Source organism: Culex pipiens, chromosome 3 (assembly GCF_016801865.2).
Source record: "Culex pipiens pallens isolate TS chromosome 3, TS_CPP_V2, whole genome shotgun sequence".
Taxonomy (NCBI): Eukaryota; Metazoa; Arthropoda; class Insecta; order Diptera; family Culicidae; genus Culex; species Culex pipiens.
In genome coordinates, this window is record NC_068939.1 from 73,514,830 (window position 1) to 73,532,531 (window position 17,702).

The window sequence follows — 17,702 nt, forward strand, 5'->3', positions numbered from 1 at the left end:
ATCGTAACACTTTTTCATAAATCAAATGACGATTGTGTCACGTTCCCCAGAAAACCATTCCCCCGAATACCATTCCCCAGAAATCAATTCCCCAGAATGAACCGTTCCCCAGAAAACCATTCCCCAGAATGTACCGTTCCCCAGAAATATTTATCGTGGTGATTATAATTATTTCCAAAATTTCAAAAAAAAATCCAAAATTTTCAAGATTTCTGCATGTTTTCAAAATTTTCCAAATTTCCAAAATTTCCAAAATTTAAGAAATTTCCAAAATTTCCAAAATTTTCAAATTTTTTTAATTTACAAAAGTTTTAAAAATAACTTAATTTCCAAAATTTCCAAATTTTCAAAATTTACAAAATTTCTAAAATTACCTAAATTTCCAAAATTTCCAAAATTTCCCAAAATTTCCAAAATTTCCAAAATTTTTAAAGTTTCCAAAATTTCGAAAAATTCAAAAAAAAAATCAAAATTATAAATTTTCAAAAAACTAAAAAAAATAAAATTCATAATCTTTGATTTTTTTAAATTTTAAAATTTCTTTTCTCTTTAATTTTGATTTTTGAATTTCAAACTTTTTGATTTTTTTTGAGAATTTTGAAAATGTTTTTAATTTATGACATTTTTGAAGCTTTGGTTTTTTTGACTTACCATTAACAAATTATCGTTATATTCGTAATATTTAGATCGAAAAATCTCGATCGTGATGCGAGAAATAAAGATTGAAATATTACGCTCGAGTGCAATAATCACCACGTTAACTTGTGTCAGCAGTTATTACAAGGCTAGAAAGTTTTCCCTTCTTTAAAGAAAGGAAAACTTAACTGACTGATACAAGTTGAATTTTACCTTTAAAAGGGAGGAGGAGAGTTTTCCCTTCTGTAAGGAAGGGAAAAATTTATAGCCTTGTTATTATAACTGCGACACGGGTTTAATTTTCCCTTTTTTAAGTAAGGGAAAAAATACTTGACCACTTACACAACTTTTTAAATTTGTTATCACTAGTCAAGAGAGTTTTTCCTTATGGAAACAAGAAAGAATACAAGAAAAAAAAGAGAGTTTTCTTCTTCCAAAAATGATAAATTAAATTTTGTCACCTAAAATCAAATTTAGAAAATTTCAATAATCATGCAAAATGAGCAATATGCCATAGTCCAATATGTCAAATGGAATTATACCTAAGACACCCATAATCATATTTTAATTTTAACAAACATTTTTCTTCTTTGCAAAATAAAAATAGCATTCGCGGAAAACAAGAAATAAAAAGAAACTGCAATTTATTCGGCATTTATATAACAAATTTAACATGACTGAAAAAGAAGGGAAAATTTCTTAGAATAATAGAACGAGTCATATTAAAATTTTCTGTTATTTTCTCAAGAATTGTTGTCAAAAAAAGAAAAATTTCTTGGCATGGGTAAAATAACCTTGTCCAATTTTTATATTTTCTAAGAAATTTCAAACAAACTAATATTTGAAACTACTTTGATTTTTCGAAAAAAAACTTTTCTGGGGAATGGTTTTCTGGGAAATGGTACATTCTGGGGAATAGTTTTCTGGGAAATGGTACATTCTGGGTAATGGTTTTCTGGGGAACGGTTTTCTGGGGAATGGTTTTCGGGGGAATGGTTTTCTGGGGAACGTGACACAATCCAAATGACTCAAGACACAACCGGAACTCGGAATCCTGATAACAAATCTTTTTGTCAGAAATGCTCGATCCTGATAAGATCGTGAAGCAACTCCGACATTGACGTTAATGTATGTGTTTGTGTAATCCCTCACAATTGCGATTTCAAGTGGTTCAAGTGTTCGACCCAATAGCCGCAAAGGCAGCTTGTAAAAACTATTAGTTTCATTGCGAACGTCAATGGTTCAAAATGGATAATCTTCTGCTTTTGCTCATCGTTACGACCATCACCGTCAACGCCCAAAATATCACCCCATGCTCGAGCACTCTCGGCTGCATCGGCCGGGTCGACTGCCCCAAAGGTCACTGGCATCCGAGCGCATCGCTGGACGGTTGCTGCCCGGGCTGCGTCCAAGGGCTGGGACTCCACGATTCGGGATGTGGCGCGTTGAGTCCGTGTCTACCGGGACTGACGTGCAGGAGCGGATCTTGCGTGCTGGATTCTAGTGAGTTTTTTTAGTTGGGATGTTGAAGACTGATTCTAAGCTTAAATTTTTTAGGTAGCTGCTTGTCCGCGGAACACGTCCCACCGGAAATCTCGTGGACGCCAACTTGTGACAGTTCGGGCCGTTTTCATCCCGTGCAGTGTCGTGGAGATCTGCTGCATGGACGATGCTTCTGCTACTCATCAACTGGACGTAGGATTTTCGGCTCGGAATGGCGCGGCCGAGCTACGGACATGACTTGTGCCTGCAGTCGCTTGAGGTCCGACCTGGAAGCCAGTGGACGCCAGGACGTGACTCTGCACTGCTCTTCAAATGGAAACTTTGAACCGCTTCAGTGTGACGGCGGCGTCTGCTGGTGTGTTGAACCAAAAACGGGTCAACCCCTGCCGCAGGTTCCCGCCGTGTTGCCGTCCATGTGGACCAAGCTACCCTGCTGTAAGTGGCCATTTCGCGGGGGAGTCATGAATCCATTAGAACATTCACTAAAGCCATTTATATGTGACACAGACAACAGCACCCAGCACGGGGACCGGTACCTGCGACAGTGCGAAAGTGCGGCCACCGCCCAGAAGCTGGTCCAGCAAAAGTTCACCGTCCACGGTCACACCGAGGTGGCCCTCGCGGACGTGGTGTGCGATTACGACGGGAGTTACGGGCCGTACGAGGTGCAGGAGGGAATGTAAGTGTATGCTGCTGGGCTACTACAATTTAATACAATGGAATTTACCCCACTCCAAGTCTGGGGAAAACACACAAAAACGCAGAACGTGTAATAAAATTCCAATTTCAGCGCATATTGCACATGGCGCGATGGGCAACGGATTGCACAGTTCCAGACGAGCACCCTCAAGCTCAAGCAGATGACTTGCAGTGAGTACATCTAGATATATGTTCTTCAGTCTACCCCATTTTCTGAATATGAATGGTACAACTACACGAATTTAAAAAAAAAATTGATAAATTATTTTTGACACATTCAATTCGCTTACATCTTTAAAAAAAATGTATTAAGGAACAAATTACTTAGGTAGATTTAAAATAACAAAACCAAACAAACTAAATTTGTTATGCTATTTTAGTGCTCAAAAACCTACTCAATAATCTTCTGTGCATCAATGCCTCCTCTTAAAATCGCCTATAAGTATACTACCCGCCAAGTAAATCACCGCTACCCACTCCACTACCATACTTGCAAACACTAACATCAGCAGCAAACACCGCAGCGATAGACCAGAGCCGCTTGTTTACTAAAGCCGTATACTCTCACTTTTTGCCTCCTCACTTGACCGACCAAACATAAACATAAACTGCGTCAGCTGCTGCTGAACGGCCTTTGCTGAGTCGACGACGCGCAAAGCAAAGTGAAATGAAGAAGAGTAAACTGAGGCCTTTACGCACCTCGCGAGAAATTTCGATGATTTTAAGATCATTTAATGCAGAAATTTAAATTGTTAAATAAACCCACCAAAATTAGCTAATTACCTAATTTCATGCTATTACTTAAGCTATGCAAATAGGACGTTTAGACCGTCACGAGCAGTAAAGATTACCCGTGACGATGATGAAGCGCGAGATTAGTTTCATCAGCAGTGAAATACGACTTATTGTGATGCGTTCTCTTCGCATCTGCAGTCGTTCATTCATTTCGAGAGCCTGAACCAACCAACGCAGATTTAAGTGTTAGATGACTCTACAAGAAAAGTGAAATTTCATCGTTCATCTGTGAATTAAAATAGACTGTAGCATTGTTACACAATTTATGCTGATATCTAATTTTTCCAGATTGTGCCCGCGACCAGAAGATTTTCGCCGGAGCCGGGTTGGAGTTGAAGCTGCTGTGCGACGGGAATGGAAACTATGCCAAGCTGCAGGACAACAACGGGGAACTGTTTTGCGTGGATCGGGATGGGTTTGTGGTGGCCAGTGCGGTTTCACCCGAGGATGACTGCAGTGCTTATGTGCTACCTTAGATTTATTTTTCAAAATCAAATTTATTTTTCCTTGTATTTTTGATACTGGATTATCTCCTTAAATTTTAAATTAAATTAGTTCAAAATTTAGATTCTAGATTGTACTTTTTGTTGAAAAAAATAAAATAAAAATAAAATGAGAACAAATAAAGCAGCATGTTCTTAGAACTAGAGAGAAAAATGTTATCTACACAACAAATGAGAAAATGATTTAAAATAGAATTATTTCTTTTTTAAATTGAAGACAAAAGTGTAAAAAAATAACTGTAATCCCAATAAACCGTAAATATTATTGAAAACAGACAAAACATCTTTGTGATAGCTTGTTGCAGGTGCATTTGTGGCTTAAATGAGCGCCATTTTGTTAAGCTGTATTTCAGGAACAAAAAAAAAACAATTTTATTGTATTGCGCCTTGCAGCAATTCCTAGAGTTTTGTGTCAATCGTGCTAGGCCTAGATTTTTTCATCACACTGCTTTGCAGGACTGAGAACTGTCAACTTTGCGCACTTTGCACCGCGCTAGAGTGCTGCGGAAAAATTTTCATCACAGTTGGCAAATTGATTTTCCATCACACCATCAACACAAAACAAGTGTAATGCATCGACTTCTGACCACAATCTAGTCACCAAGCTGTGGTAGCCGAGGCAGTTAAGTCATTGAGATGGTCTGTTAAAGGTTCCTGTCTCGATTCTCGTAGTTGGAACTTTTGAATTTTTTGACGGGTTATTTTTTTTTTCTAATGAGCTCGAGGGCATAATTGTATCGGCCACTTCGAGCTGTGTTCGCTGAGTCCGTAAACGGTATAATTATTCTCACGACTCGAGGCCATGATTTTCTCGGACGATTGCTGCCCAATTTTGGGTGATTGTTAATTGAATTTACGTGGAATTGGCTATAAATTCAACAATATTGTGGATAAAAAAACTAATAAATTGTGGACGAAAGAAATCTGTATATTTATTACAGATTGTCTCCCTTGACAATCTGTAATATTTATCAGTATGACATTATTACAAAAGTTTACAGCCCCAAATGGCATTGGAAGATTGGACAAGCTGCAAGGTAACGAAACGGGTAACCAATCGCCCTATTCAACGACGAAATTCCGAGCATTCGTCCATCTCGTCCGTTTTTCATCATCCGTCCGACAAGCCGGCACGAACATAGCTACTTCCCGGCACCGAAGACCAGAATTTCACAGCCGGAACAAGCAGTCGTAATTGTCTTCTTACACCTAGGTCTCTTCAACTAAAATTTGGACAATTTTCTTCATCATGACGACGTGCATAATCCCAACGGTCAATAAATTCTTAACTGGAGGGACATTGTTTTATTATTTATAGTAAACTACAAAAATCTGCTTAGAACCGTGACCATTCTCGCATTAACCGTAGCATAATGTTTAGCAGAGGTTCTTGATCTTAACACAAAAGGGGCAAATCCAGTTTCATTTTTCAATGGAACGATGTAATCTGGGCAGTGTTTGGTGAAATTTGTGTCACCACCCTTAAATAGGACTTCACGAAACTAAAAAGAAATCCCAAATTAATCACATTGAGATCGTCTCTCTGCAAGACTGCCAAACCGATGAAACAGGTCCCTTTATCCGTCCAAAATATCTGAATCGAATAAAACTTTTCTGATTTTAAAAAACAAACCAGCTACAAACAAAAACAACTTTTCCATGGTTACGGTTGGAAGTGTGATGAAAAATCACTGTGATCAAAAGATACTGTGATGAAAATAATTGCGCAGGACTCTAGAGAAGTGCAAAATGCGCAATAATACTATTTCAAAGGAATTTTTCTCCGACTGTAACTTAACATTGGAGCACTTTTTCTGAAATTTTGTGAAGTATTTTTCTATTGAAAAATAGAATTTATACAAAAAATATGGAATTTTCTATATTCGGTATTTTTTAAACATCAACATTTGATTTAAAAAATCTTATTTTTGCGTTTTTCGATGAAAAATCTAAAATCTAAAAAATACGTGTTTGAGGAAAACAGGTAATTTAAAAATAGGTAAAAAAATTTATAGTGTATCTGGTTTTTTCTTATATGTCCTAACCAATACCTATAACTGCAGAAGACACAACATCATTTTCTGAGCAGAAATTCAGAATTCTTTTTCCCTAGATATACAGTGGACTCTCTGGCTGTTTCTCGATATTAATATTGCTCCAGCTGTCAATAAATTTTTCAGTCCCTTCAAATAGATTGCTTTGATTTTTCATTCTATAATTTGATAACCCCCGCTCTCGACGGTCCCTTCAATATCGACAACCAGAGAGTCCACTGTATATATTTTCGGATATTGACATACCATTTTTGTATGAATAGTAGCCAAATAGGCAAATCAATGATGCAAATTAGCTCCTTTGGTCATATAAAAGCCCCTGGAAAGTTTTAGCCAAATAAAAAAAGAAATAAGGTGATACATTTTTGGTTTTCATGGTTTCATGGTAGTTTTTTTCCTAAAGTGTATCGTCTATTTCCAACCGATGCACCACCGCGCTGCCCATAATTGAAAATTCGGCTATTATGCCAAATCAAGTATTCCGAGATAAACGCGTTTTAGTGTTTGTCACAAAATCTCCGTCAAGGCAATTTCCCATAAGAGTGGCATATTAGCCGTTTGGTTTCTCGCATCGGCAGCCAAGTCTAAACACTATTTCAGTGAAATTCAAGTTCCAGGAGATGCGTTGGAACATCCTCTACCACCTGGTGCTAATATCTCGTTTTTGCCAAAAGTGGATATTAGCCGTTTTTTCGATGGTGGGCAGCGCGGTGGTCCCTTAATCCAAAATTTGATTCTAAATGTAAAAATAAACGATGAACAAAAATTAAAAATGTTTGCCACGAATTTTGTGTTTAAATTTTATTTATCAAGACGATTTGAATATTTAATTCTAAATTAAGATAATTATCGTTCACTCAATTATAAACTTTCTAAGGATTGAATAAAAAAATATAGAGGTGTGGTGTTTTTATATTGAAAATTGAAGCTTTTTTGAAATTTAGCTAGAAAATTAGCTAGTTCCACAAATTTCCAAGCTTTTTTTTTTTAGAATAATTTAAACCTTGTTTTATAAATATTTAGGCATAATGATTCGTCTTTTGGTTTCAAAAAAATACACATAGAAAATATTGTTTTATCTTGTTCACAATCTAAAATTTCCAGATAATTTAAAGTTGATAAAAATATATATTTTCCGTTAAATAGTGTTATATTATCATATTAAGTGTCTCTTGATTAAAAACAATCTTCTTGTTGAACGGGCCAACAACTCTGAGAAAAATGTGTTTGCATTCACTGTACGAACCAAAAAACAAACAATTCCGAGATATGTATCATAATTTAGGAAAGTAAATAAAAAAGATTGAGGTTAGAGTTTTTTGGTACAGTTTTTGGAGCACAAATTATTCGGTTTGAAATCAGTAAAATAGTAGTTTATGCAACAAGTTGCAAAAAGAAGATATTTTCAGCACGTGTAAATTTATCCAACGAGGTTCACCGAATTGAATAAATACGACAAGTGCTGAAAAATCGAGGTTTGCAACGAGTTCCATACAACATTTTTTTGCATTTCTGAAAAACACCCATTCAGTGAAATTATAAGTCGAAAGTTCATGTATTTTGTCAATAAATCGTTTAAATAAAAAAAATGTTGAAAAGTATTGAGCAGTTCTCTACGAAATCGGTCTTTTTTCTTCAATTTTAATTTTTGTATTTTTTAATCCCACTGAAACTTTTTTGGTGCCTTCGGTATGCCCAAGGAAGCCATTTTGCATCATTAGTTTGTCCATATAATTATCCATACAAATTTGGCAGCTGGCCATACAAAAATGATATGTGAATATTCAAAAATCTGAATCTTTTGAAGGAATTTTTTGATCGATTTGGTGTCTTCGGCAAAGTTGTAGGTATGAATATGGACTACACTGAAAAAAATGATACACGGTAAAAAAAATTTTGGTAAAAAAAATTTAGAGGACATCAAATGCCAACTTTTCAGAAATTTCCAGGTTGTGCAAAAAATTTTTGAGCGAGTTATAAATTTTTGAATCAATACAGATTTTTTTTAAAAAATCGAAAAATTGGTCGCAAACATTTTTCAACCTCATTTTTTGATGTAAAATCAAATTTGTAATCAAAAAGTACTTCAGTGAAATTTTGATAAAGTGCACCGTTTTCAAGTGAAATCCATTTTAAGGTGACTTTTTTGAAAATAATCGCAGTTTTTCATTTTTTAAAATTAGTGCACATGTTTGCCCACCTTTGAAAAAAATATTTTTGAAAAGCTGAGAAAATTTTCTATATTTTGCATTTTTAAACTTTGTTGATACGACCCTTCGTTGCTGAGATATTGCCATGCAAAGGTTTAAAAACAGGAAAATTGATGTTTTCTAAGTCCCACCCAAACAACACACCATTTTCTAATGTCGATATCTCAGCAAAAAAAAAGCAAAGTAATCCACTTTAACGACCCCCGGGTCTTTTGTGGTCTCTGTTGCAAGTTTCTGCTCATTATGTGTGGTGAGTCACCCAAAACCTCTTTTACGCAAATGGACCGACGTTTTACTTCCCCATCCGATAGAAGGCGTGGTCAGGCAAATCTCGTCTCGAAAAATGCCACCGGGTCCATCTGGGATTTAACCCAGGCCATACTGGGATTCAGAGGCTACCACGCCTTTCAAAATTTTTAAATCAAGACTAACATTTTAAAAGGGCGTAATATTGAATGTTTGATCCTTTTGAAATGTTAGTCTTTGTTTAAAAAAATTGAAAATATTTTTTTCGAAAAGATCGGAAAATTTCACGAATGTTTCATATTTTAACATTGAAAATAGGACCATTAGTTGCTGAGATATCGACATTAGAAAATGGTGTGTTGTTTGGGTGGGACTTAGAAAACATCAATTTTCCTGTTACTAAACCTTTGCATGACAATATCTCAGCAACTAAGGGTCGTATCAACAAAGTTCTAAAGTGCAAAATATAGAGAATTTTTTCAGCTTTTCAAAAATATTTTTTTTATAGGTGGGCAAACATGTGCACTAATTTAAAAAAAATAAAAACTTCGACTATTTTCAAAAAAGTCACCTAAAAATGGATTTAACTTGAAAACGGTGCTTTTTATCAAAATTTCACTAAAGTACTTTTTGATTGCAAATTTGATTTTACATCAAAAAATGAAGTTGAAAAATTTTTGCGACCAATTTTTCGATTTTTTGAAAAAAAAAATAGTATTGATTCAAAAATTCAATATTTTTTGAACAACCTGGAAATTTCTGAAAAGTTGGCATTTGATGTCCTCTAAAACATATCAAAAAAAAAAAAAAATAGTGTTTTTGTTTTGCAAATCAAGTTTAAGTGACAAAAAGTTAAATAAAAAATCATCAAAATTTTTTTACCGTGTATCATTTTTTCCAGTGTAGTCCATATCCATACCTACAACTTTGCCGAAGACACCAATTCGATGAAAAAATTCCTTCAAGAGATACAGATTTTTGAATTTTCATACATCAGTTTTGTATGGCCAGCTGCCAAATTTCTATGGAAAATTATATGCAAAATGGTTTCTTTGGGCATACCAAAGGCACCAAAAAAGTTTCAGTCGGATTAAAAAATACAAAAAAAAATCGAATGACCGAAATCTGAGAGAACTGCTCTATTACTTTAACAAAACTAGGAAGAGTAGGAAGTTTCAAGACGGAATTGCAAAAAATACTTTTCCAAACAAGTGCTGAAAAGTACAGCATTCTTTTCAGTGCTGGAAAGTAGAACTTTTCAATTTATTTTGAAAATGATTACTATCTGATTCTGTTATTTTTGGTAGAGAAAAGTAGACTGTTTCGTCGTTCGAGAATGACAGGAAAAGTAAGGAGTTTTTCGACTGCAAAAATAGATTTACAATATATTCAAAGATATTATTTTCAAAAATTCTACAAAAAAAATCTAAAATTGTCCGATACTAGAAATTTTTAATCGTGAAATAGCTGTAATTCGTGAGAAAAACAAGATACATATCTCCATTTCAATTCAATTTTTAAAACAGTATACAGTACAACAAGTAAAAATTTGAAAACATAATTTAGCATTGAACAACGGAAAATAGACGATTTTGACCCACGCTCATTTTAACAACGATATCTCGAAAAATGTGGAACTGATGACCTTAATATTTTGACCACTTAATCTTGAGATTAATCATCACCCCATCAAAGCAAAACAATAACGGCGATTTCGAAGGTGAAATAAATTTAAAACCAACTTTCATGAAAAGTGGAATTGTTTTAATTGTATTTCGACCAACTGAAAACAAAATCTACACGTTGTGCGCAGAGTGGTAGAACACGGAAAATCAATTACAATTTCTTATCATCATTTGGCCACAATTCTGTCCCTACATCATTGTAGTTCAGATATCACTTTCCAGTCGAGTTCGTAACTTCTCCCCGAAAACAACCAGCATGATCTTGCTGTCAACTCTTTTGCTCCTTTTCCTGGTGACCACCTTCAAGCCCGCCCAATCCCAGCCGCCACTCTCCTCGTGCGATGGCTTCTACGGGTGCATCTCGTCGCTGCGCCAGTCGGACTGCGCCCCCGGCGAGGTTCTCATCTCGGGCGCCTCGCTGGACGGCTGCTGTCCCGGCTGTCGGGGCGGTCAGGGCTACATGCAGGTGTGCAACGTGAACGTGCCGAACCGGCGGTGTGCCCCCGGGCTCAAGTGCGACCGGAAGTGCCTGTACGACCAGAGTGAGTTTTTGCGGAAGATGAAGCTACTACAATGAGAGAGAGAGTGCGCAATAAATCATCTCTCGTACAATTCCACCGCAGCGACCTGCCTCCACACGATCCACATGAAGGAGGAGGAGGAGTGGGCCGGCTGGTACCCGCGGTGCAACGTGGACGGAACCTACGCCAGCCGGCAGTGCCGAGGTGATCGACTTTCGGGGCGCTGTTTCTGCTACAGTGAAGACGGCCGCCGGTTGTTTGGCTGGGATTGGTACAAAAACGCGGCCACCATGACGTGTGGTACGCAACTTCAAGATAAGACCTTTTTAAGGGGAGTGGGTCATTTCGTCGAATCGTCGATTTACCGAATAATTTAGTTGACAGAAAACTAAAACTTTCATTCGATATAATGCCATTTCGATGAAATGTCCCACACTCCAATCTAGTTACGTCAATGGTCCAATTTAAATGTAAAACACACAACCTGCACTCTTTTTTTTCAACTTCCGAAGCGTGCAGCCGGCGGCGGGCCAAACTGGAGGCCGAAGGACGCACCACGGTGACCCTGCACTGCACCCAAAATGGTAACTTTGAGGAGTTGCAGTGCGATTCCGGGGTGTGCTGGTGCGCGGACGAGTACGGCGGTGACCCGCTGATCGGAACGACGGTGGTGCACGACGGGCTGTGGAAGCTGTTGCCATGTTGTGAGTATATGTCACAGCTGTTTGAATTATCACAATGGTTACTTTTGTTTAAATTCTAGAGTAGTTCTCTAGAAATTCGCAATAATTTTTGGATTAAAAAAAAGTATTGTGGATGCAACATGTGTTAAATGTAGCAATATTGCATCATTAATTGTTCCAATTTGCACATTTGAATTTGCATCTAAAAATTATTTTTAAAACTTTGTATGACCGAAAATCATATTTTGAAAATAATCTTAGCTTCTCTACCAGATTTTTTTTAGTCTTTTTAAGCATGTCAGAAAATTTTGAATTAAAACAAAGATAATCAATCTTGAATTTATCTTAAAATTGTAAAAAGCTAAATAAAATAATCGGATTTTATTCGATTACACTGACCAACAAAACTTGACAAAAATGACTGTACAGGCTCAACTCGAGGGGAAGCATGAAGTTTTGAGTCCCCAAAAACACGTGTGTTTTGAATTTTTCAAATATATTTAGTCTGGGCCGAATGGTATTTCTCCAAAATTTGTATGGAGAATTGGGGCGGTGTGTCGTTGTTGCATACAATCCAAAAATTGCATGAAATATGTGGGAGTAGCGAACAGCACTATTTCTCCTTACAAACTTTAGAGACAAAAACCATTCGGCCCAAACTGAATATTTTTGAAAAATTCAAAATGCATGTGATTCTGAGGACCATAAACTTCATGCTTCCCCTCGAGTTGAGACTGCGCAGAAATTTTGTTGGACGGTGTAATGTACCTTTTTCTGAAAAGTTCTGTTAAGTCATAATCCACCATTTTGCCAAAGACATCAAATGGGACCATCCATAAACCACGTGGACAACTTAGAGGGGGGGGGGGGGGGGGGGTTGGCGATTGTCCACGCTCCATACAAAAAAGATTTTATTTGTATGGAAATTATCCACGTTGGGGGGGGGGGGGGGGTTTGCGATTTCAAAAAAAGTGTCCACGTGGTTTGTGAATGGTCCCAATCGATAAAAGAAAATTTGAAACTTGGAAAAAAAATGATTTTGTCAAATTTTAGCTGATTTTTGCAAAGAATCAAAATTAGGAAACATACAAATTTAAAAGTACTACCCACTAAGCTCTCATTTTCCCCAAACTATTGGAAACTATTGATTCGATTTTCAATGATAAAGTAATCCTTTTTTAATTTTATCATGTTTGAGAAAAAAATATATTTAAAGAATTTCTAAATCACGACTTCAATTCAAGGGAACCAAATCAGATTTATCATTGAAATAAAGAGAAAAAATAAATAAAACATCATTCTTTAAGGCTCTTGAAGGGATCATCCCCAATCGGCCATTTGGCGGCCATGTTCGTTTTAGAAAAAAAAAAACATTCAAATCGTGATTCAGAATGTTTCAATAAAAAAATGGTTATCTTTGTGTTTACAAATAGTGTATCATTTAAATTTACTATTTCTGGACCCTGAATTCAGAACCATCATTGACAGTCATTGCCCCAAAGGTGAAGGACACCATCAACCACCTTAAAACAGCTAAAAAACATTTATTTTGGACATTTATGAATCATAGGCATTCGAATTTCTAAAACAATAGAAAAAATACAAGAGTTGCTTTGCAATGTAAATTCATTTTTGATTGCAAATTTGGACAAATTTTTGAAAGTTCCGTCAGTGGGGGTGACATTGGGTCTGGGGGGTGAGATTGGGTCAAAGTGATTTTTTTACGGATTTTACCATTTCTCAGGTTATTATCAATGAAACTGGATTCTGTTGAAAGGGTTGTGTAGGGGACATCTTAAGATGATTTTGCTGAAAAAATCTCGTTCCTAGAACAAATCCTGTTATTTTGGCAGCTGTCTAAAGTTGGGGTACGTTTTTGGCCAAAAATGACCTCTCGAAAAATCATTTTTCTTATATTTTTGTTAGAATTGCTCGAAAACTACCCAAATGTTTGAAAATCTCCACTTCAAACATTAAAGCGAGTCAATACGATTCCCTCGAACAAGAAACGCTGTTGGATGACTTGTTTTTACCATATCGTTGTATTTCAGCATCATTTTAGTTTCATTTGACCCAATATCACCCCCTCTAAGGGGTGAGATTGGGTCAATTTTAAAACTATTGGCATTTAAGGTAGTGTTCATCAAAATCCACCATATTTTGGGAAAATGTTAGTAAACTATCTAAGAACAAATCTACGTTGAAAGATTTTCGATGTTATTTAAATTGTTTTTGTTATTAAGAAATTTCGAGAGGTGTTTCGTTTTTTGACCCATAGTCACCCCCACTGACGGTTCTAAAAATTATATTTATTTCTGAAACTCACAAATCAACCCAAGTGCAAAAGATGCAAATAACTATTTTTGGGAGTTTGATTTTTGGTGTAAAAAGGTGAAATAAAAAATCGGAATTTCAGAACTGTAGCGTTGTTTGAACTTTCGTACTCAAATTCAATCCACTTCAACGAATCATCTTTGCGGTTAACTTTACGCAGTTCGCCTGGCCAAGATGCTTCCGAAAGGATTGCTGCGCTAGGGTTAGATTCAATTAGATTAGAAAACATAAATAAAAAATCGGATTTTTTTTCGTGTGCTTACTTTTCTGAAAAGAAATTTTCATATAACTTTGCCTAAGGCTGATCAAAAAATTTGGAGAATTATAAAAAAATACACCTTTGACAGTTGCAAAAAAGTAATAAATCATTCAAAGGTTCACAAAATCAATAAATAAAATGCCATGTTGACGTGTGGCAACATTGCCTAAATTAATCTGGAACGAAAGACGTTTTTGACTAAAAATGAAAATCTTTTGCCGTTTTTCATCTTCTAAAAAAATGGTGTAATTATTGTAATTATTTGCAGAATTGCATATCTAACACACAACACATGTTGATGTTGATGACACAAAACCATGTTGATGTTTGTCTTAATAGCAGGGAGACGACTCCCAAAACTCCTAAAACTTCTAAATTGTCGATTTATTTTCTCCCCATCTTCCCAAAACTCCCAAGACAACGCCACCCTCCACGGGGACTCGTACCTGCGGCAGTGCGAGAGTGCCGCCTTCGCCCAGAAGACGATCCAGAAGCGGTTCGCGACCCGGGGCACCATCGGGGTCACGTTCAACGCGGTCAAGTGCGACTACGACGGGACGTACGGGGCGTACAAAATCGAAAACGGAGTGTACGTACGGCGGCCTTCCAAGTACCGTCAGTGGGGGTGACATTGGGTCTGGGGGGTGAGATTGGGTCAAAGTGATTTTTTACGGATTTTACTATTTCTCAGGTTCTTCTCATTGAAACTGAATTCTGTTAAAAGGGTTGTGTAGGGGACATCTTAAGATGACTTCGCTGAAAAAATCTCGTTCCTAGAACAAATCCTGTTATTTTGGCAGCTGTCTAAAGTTGAGGTACGTTTTTGGCCAAAAATGACCTCTCGAAAAATCATTTTTCTAATACTTTTGTTAGAATTGCTCGAAAACTACCCAAATGTTTGAAAATCTCCACTTCAAACATTGTAGCATGTCAATACGATTCCCTCGAACAAGAAACACTGTTGGATGACTTGTTTTTACCATATCGTTGTATTTGAGCATCATTTTAGTTTCATTTGACCTAATGTCACCCCCTCTAAGGGGTGAGATTGGGTCAATTTTCAAACTATTGGCATTTAAAGTAGTGTTCATCAAAATCCACCATATTTTGGGAAAATGTCAGTAAACTATCTAAGAACAAATCTACGTTGAAAGATTTTCGATGTTGTTTAAATTGTTTTTGTTATTAAGAAATTACGAGAGATGTATCGTTTTTTGACCCATAGTCACCCCCACTGACGGTAATTGTTATTTGTTCAAACCTTGCTTCTTGCTCAACAGGGTCTACTGCACCTGGCGGGACGGGAAGAAAATCGGCTCCTACCAGGTCCGCTCCAGTATGGTTTCATCGGTTAATTGCAGTAGGTATCGGGTGTCCCGGATGTCTAATTGGTTGAGCACGGAAAGAAATGTTATTTATTGATCTTTTTTTTTCGCAGATTGTGCCCGCGATACTCAGATCTTCCAGGAGGCCGGCATACCGTTTACGCTGTCCTGCGGTGGCAACGGGAACTACGAATACCTGCAGGACCAGAACGGTCAGCTGTTCTGCGTGGACGGCGACGGGTACGTCGTTTCGACCGACGTTCGACCCACCGAGAGCTGTGACAAGTTCATATATAACTCGGAATTTTACGATGAAGAATAGCGTACTGTAATAAAGTTTCTTACGAGTGTCAAACGTGGTGGTCTAGTTTATGGAACGGTACACTCAGTGGAGTGGAAAAAATACTTGTCCTTGGCATCGCCACTCGGATGGCACGCCGGCGAGTATCGGCATTACGTTCATTATTTCAAAAATGAAAACAAATTCCAATCTAGCATTTTCGTTCAACTGAGTGCAGAAATCGGACACCCTCGAAGGGAGGTCGTCCCGCACGTTTTTCTTTTCTTTTTTTTTGCAATTCACAATCGTTTGCAGAAAACATCCGTTGGTCCGGCGCTGTTGCGGCTACACTGCTATACGAAAACTGTTGACATTGGTGGAAAAAAGGGCACGCTTTCTGCAATGTGGGTCGGGAAGGTCGCCAAGGTGGTGGTCTCTTAGTTTGTATATTTTTTTGTTTGTGGCTTCATGTTTCACGTGCGCGCGGTCCAACCGGTGCCATACGCCAAAGTGTACACAAACTGCGGGGAAGTTCCCACAAAGAACACGTACAGGGACTGAGTCATGTTAGATATGACAGCAAATTGAGGACAACACTGGACTGGCGACAGTCAGCTGGTTGAGCAACGGTACGATGGGTCATCATCGAGTGGGTTATCTGTTTGCCATTTCTTCGAAATGTTGTACCTTGATTGATTCAGAGGAAATAACAATAACATAAAATCTACCTTTTTGCTTGATCTTGGCTTTTTTTATTTAGAATGTTCCTAGAAATCATCATTCAAAAAAATGTGTTCCTTTAGACTTATTTCATTCGTTGAAAATACCGACCTATGTAATTTTCATTCTAACATTCAGTTCTACTATATTGTCAAACATGAAACATATTGTATGGCATGGTTACCAGAATATTTTGTAAATAACTTCAAACTATTTCGAATAAGGCGATCCCAAAACCGAAATGTAATTCAAAATGTACAACTAAGAACTTCAGACAGGGTGGCAAAAGTCAGCTATAAGGCTTTTACAAATTTTATTTAAAGCTTTGTCCTTGGGCAAACTTTTTTTTTAATTTCAAGCTCAGTCTTAAGAATAAATATAACAAAACATTTCATACATTTTTGTAGTTGCGATCCCAAAGGCTGTTGCAAATATTTTTAAAAGTTTGTATCTTCTGGCCCAAATTTTGGATCATTTTGGAAATATATTTTCTCAAATCTTCAAAATGTCAGAGAAATTCTGAGTGCAATCAGCTGAAAACAATTAAAAACTAAACATATTTATTTTAAGAATGTTCAGGTTCGTTTAAAAGTATTTTCCATTTTATTGAATTTCGAAGTAAAAACTACTTTTCCTTTTCAATTTAACCTTTAGGGGCCATCCATAAACCACGTGGACAATTGGGGGGAAGGGGTATGCCAATTGTCCACGATCCATACAAAAAAGGGGGGGGTAATAGATTCCCAAAAAAGTGTCCACGTGGTTTATGGATGGTCCCTTATGAGTATTTTCGTCTTATGAGTATTTTCGTCCGTTTTAGTTTGTCCATTGGAAATCTTCATACAATGTTGACAGATGTTCATACAAAAGTGCTATCAAAGTATTTATAAAAAAACACCAGTATTATTATCTATATTTTGCTATTTTGAACTTTGTTGATACGACCCTTAGTTGCTGAGATCTTGCCATGCAAAGGTTTAAAAACATGAAAATTGATGTTTTCCAAGTCTCACCCAAAAAACCCTAACGTCTAACGTCGATATCTCAGCAAATAATGGTCCAATTTTCAATGTTAAAATATGAAACATTTATGAAATTTTCTGATCTTTTCGATATTTTTTTCATTTTTTTAAATCAAGACTAACATTTCAAAATGGCCAAACATTCAATATTACGTCCTTTTGAAATGTTGGTCTTGGTTAAAAAAAATGTTTTCGAAAAGATCGGAATTTTATCAAAATTTTACTAA

At 36.7% G+C, this 17,702-nt stretch overlaps 3 protein-coding genes across 8 annotated transcripts in view; 2 read left to right on the plus strand and 1 right to left on the minus strand.

Moving 5' to 3' along the window:
* LOC120416544 (uncharacterized) overlaps positions 1-17,702 on the minus strand; it is a 161,455-nt gene that overhangs the window by 70,667 nt on the left and 73,086 nt on the right. The window lies entirely within an intron of this gene.
* Positions 1,845-4,253, plus strand: LOC120416548 (uncharacterized). The gene is made up of 5 exons (XM_039578278.2): positions 1,845-2,139; positions 2,194-2,574; positions 2,647-2,818; positions 2,930-3,009; positions 3,922-4,253. The coding sequence occupies exons 1-5, from the start codon at positions 1,884-1,886 to the stop codon at positions 4,107-4,109; spliced, it is 1,077 nt and encodes a 358-aa protein (XP_039434212.1). The 5' UTR covers positions 1,845-1,883; the 3' UTR covers positions 4,110-4,253.
* On the plus strand, positions 10,538-15,817 carry LOC120416547 (uncharacterized). The gene is made up of 6 exons (XM_039578277.2): positions 10,538-10,873; positions 10,955-11,152; positions 11,365-11,556; positions 14,546-14,717; positions 15,409-15,488; positions 15,567-15,817. Exons 1-6 carry the CDS (start codon positions 10,588-10,590, stop codon positions 15,773-15,775), a joined length of 1,137 nt encoding a protein of 378 aa, XP_039434211.1. The 5' UTR covers positions 10,538-10,587; the 3' UTR covers positions 15,776-15,817.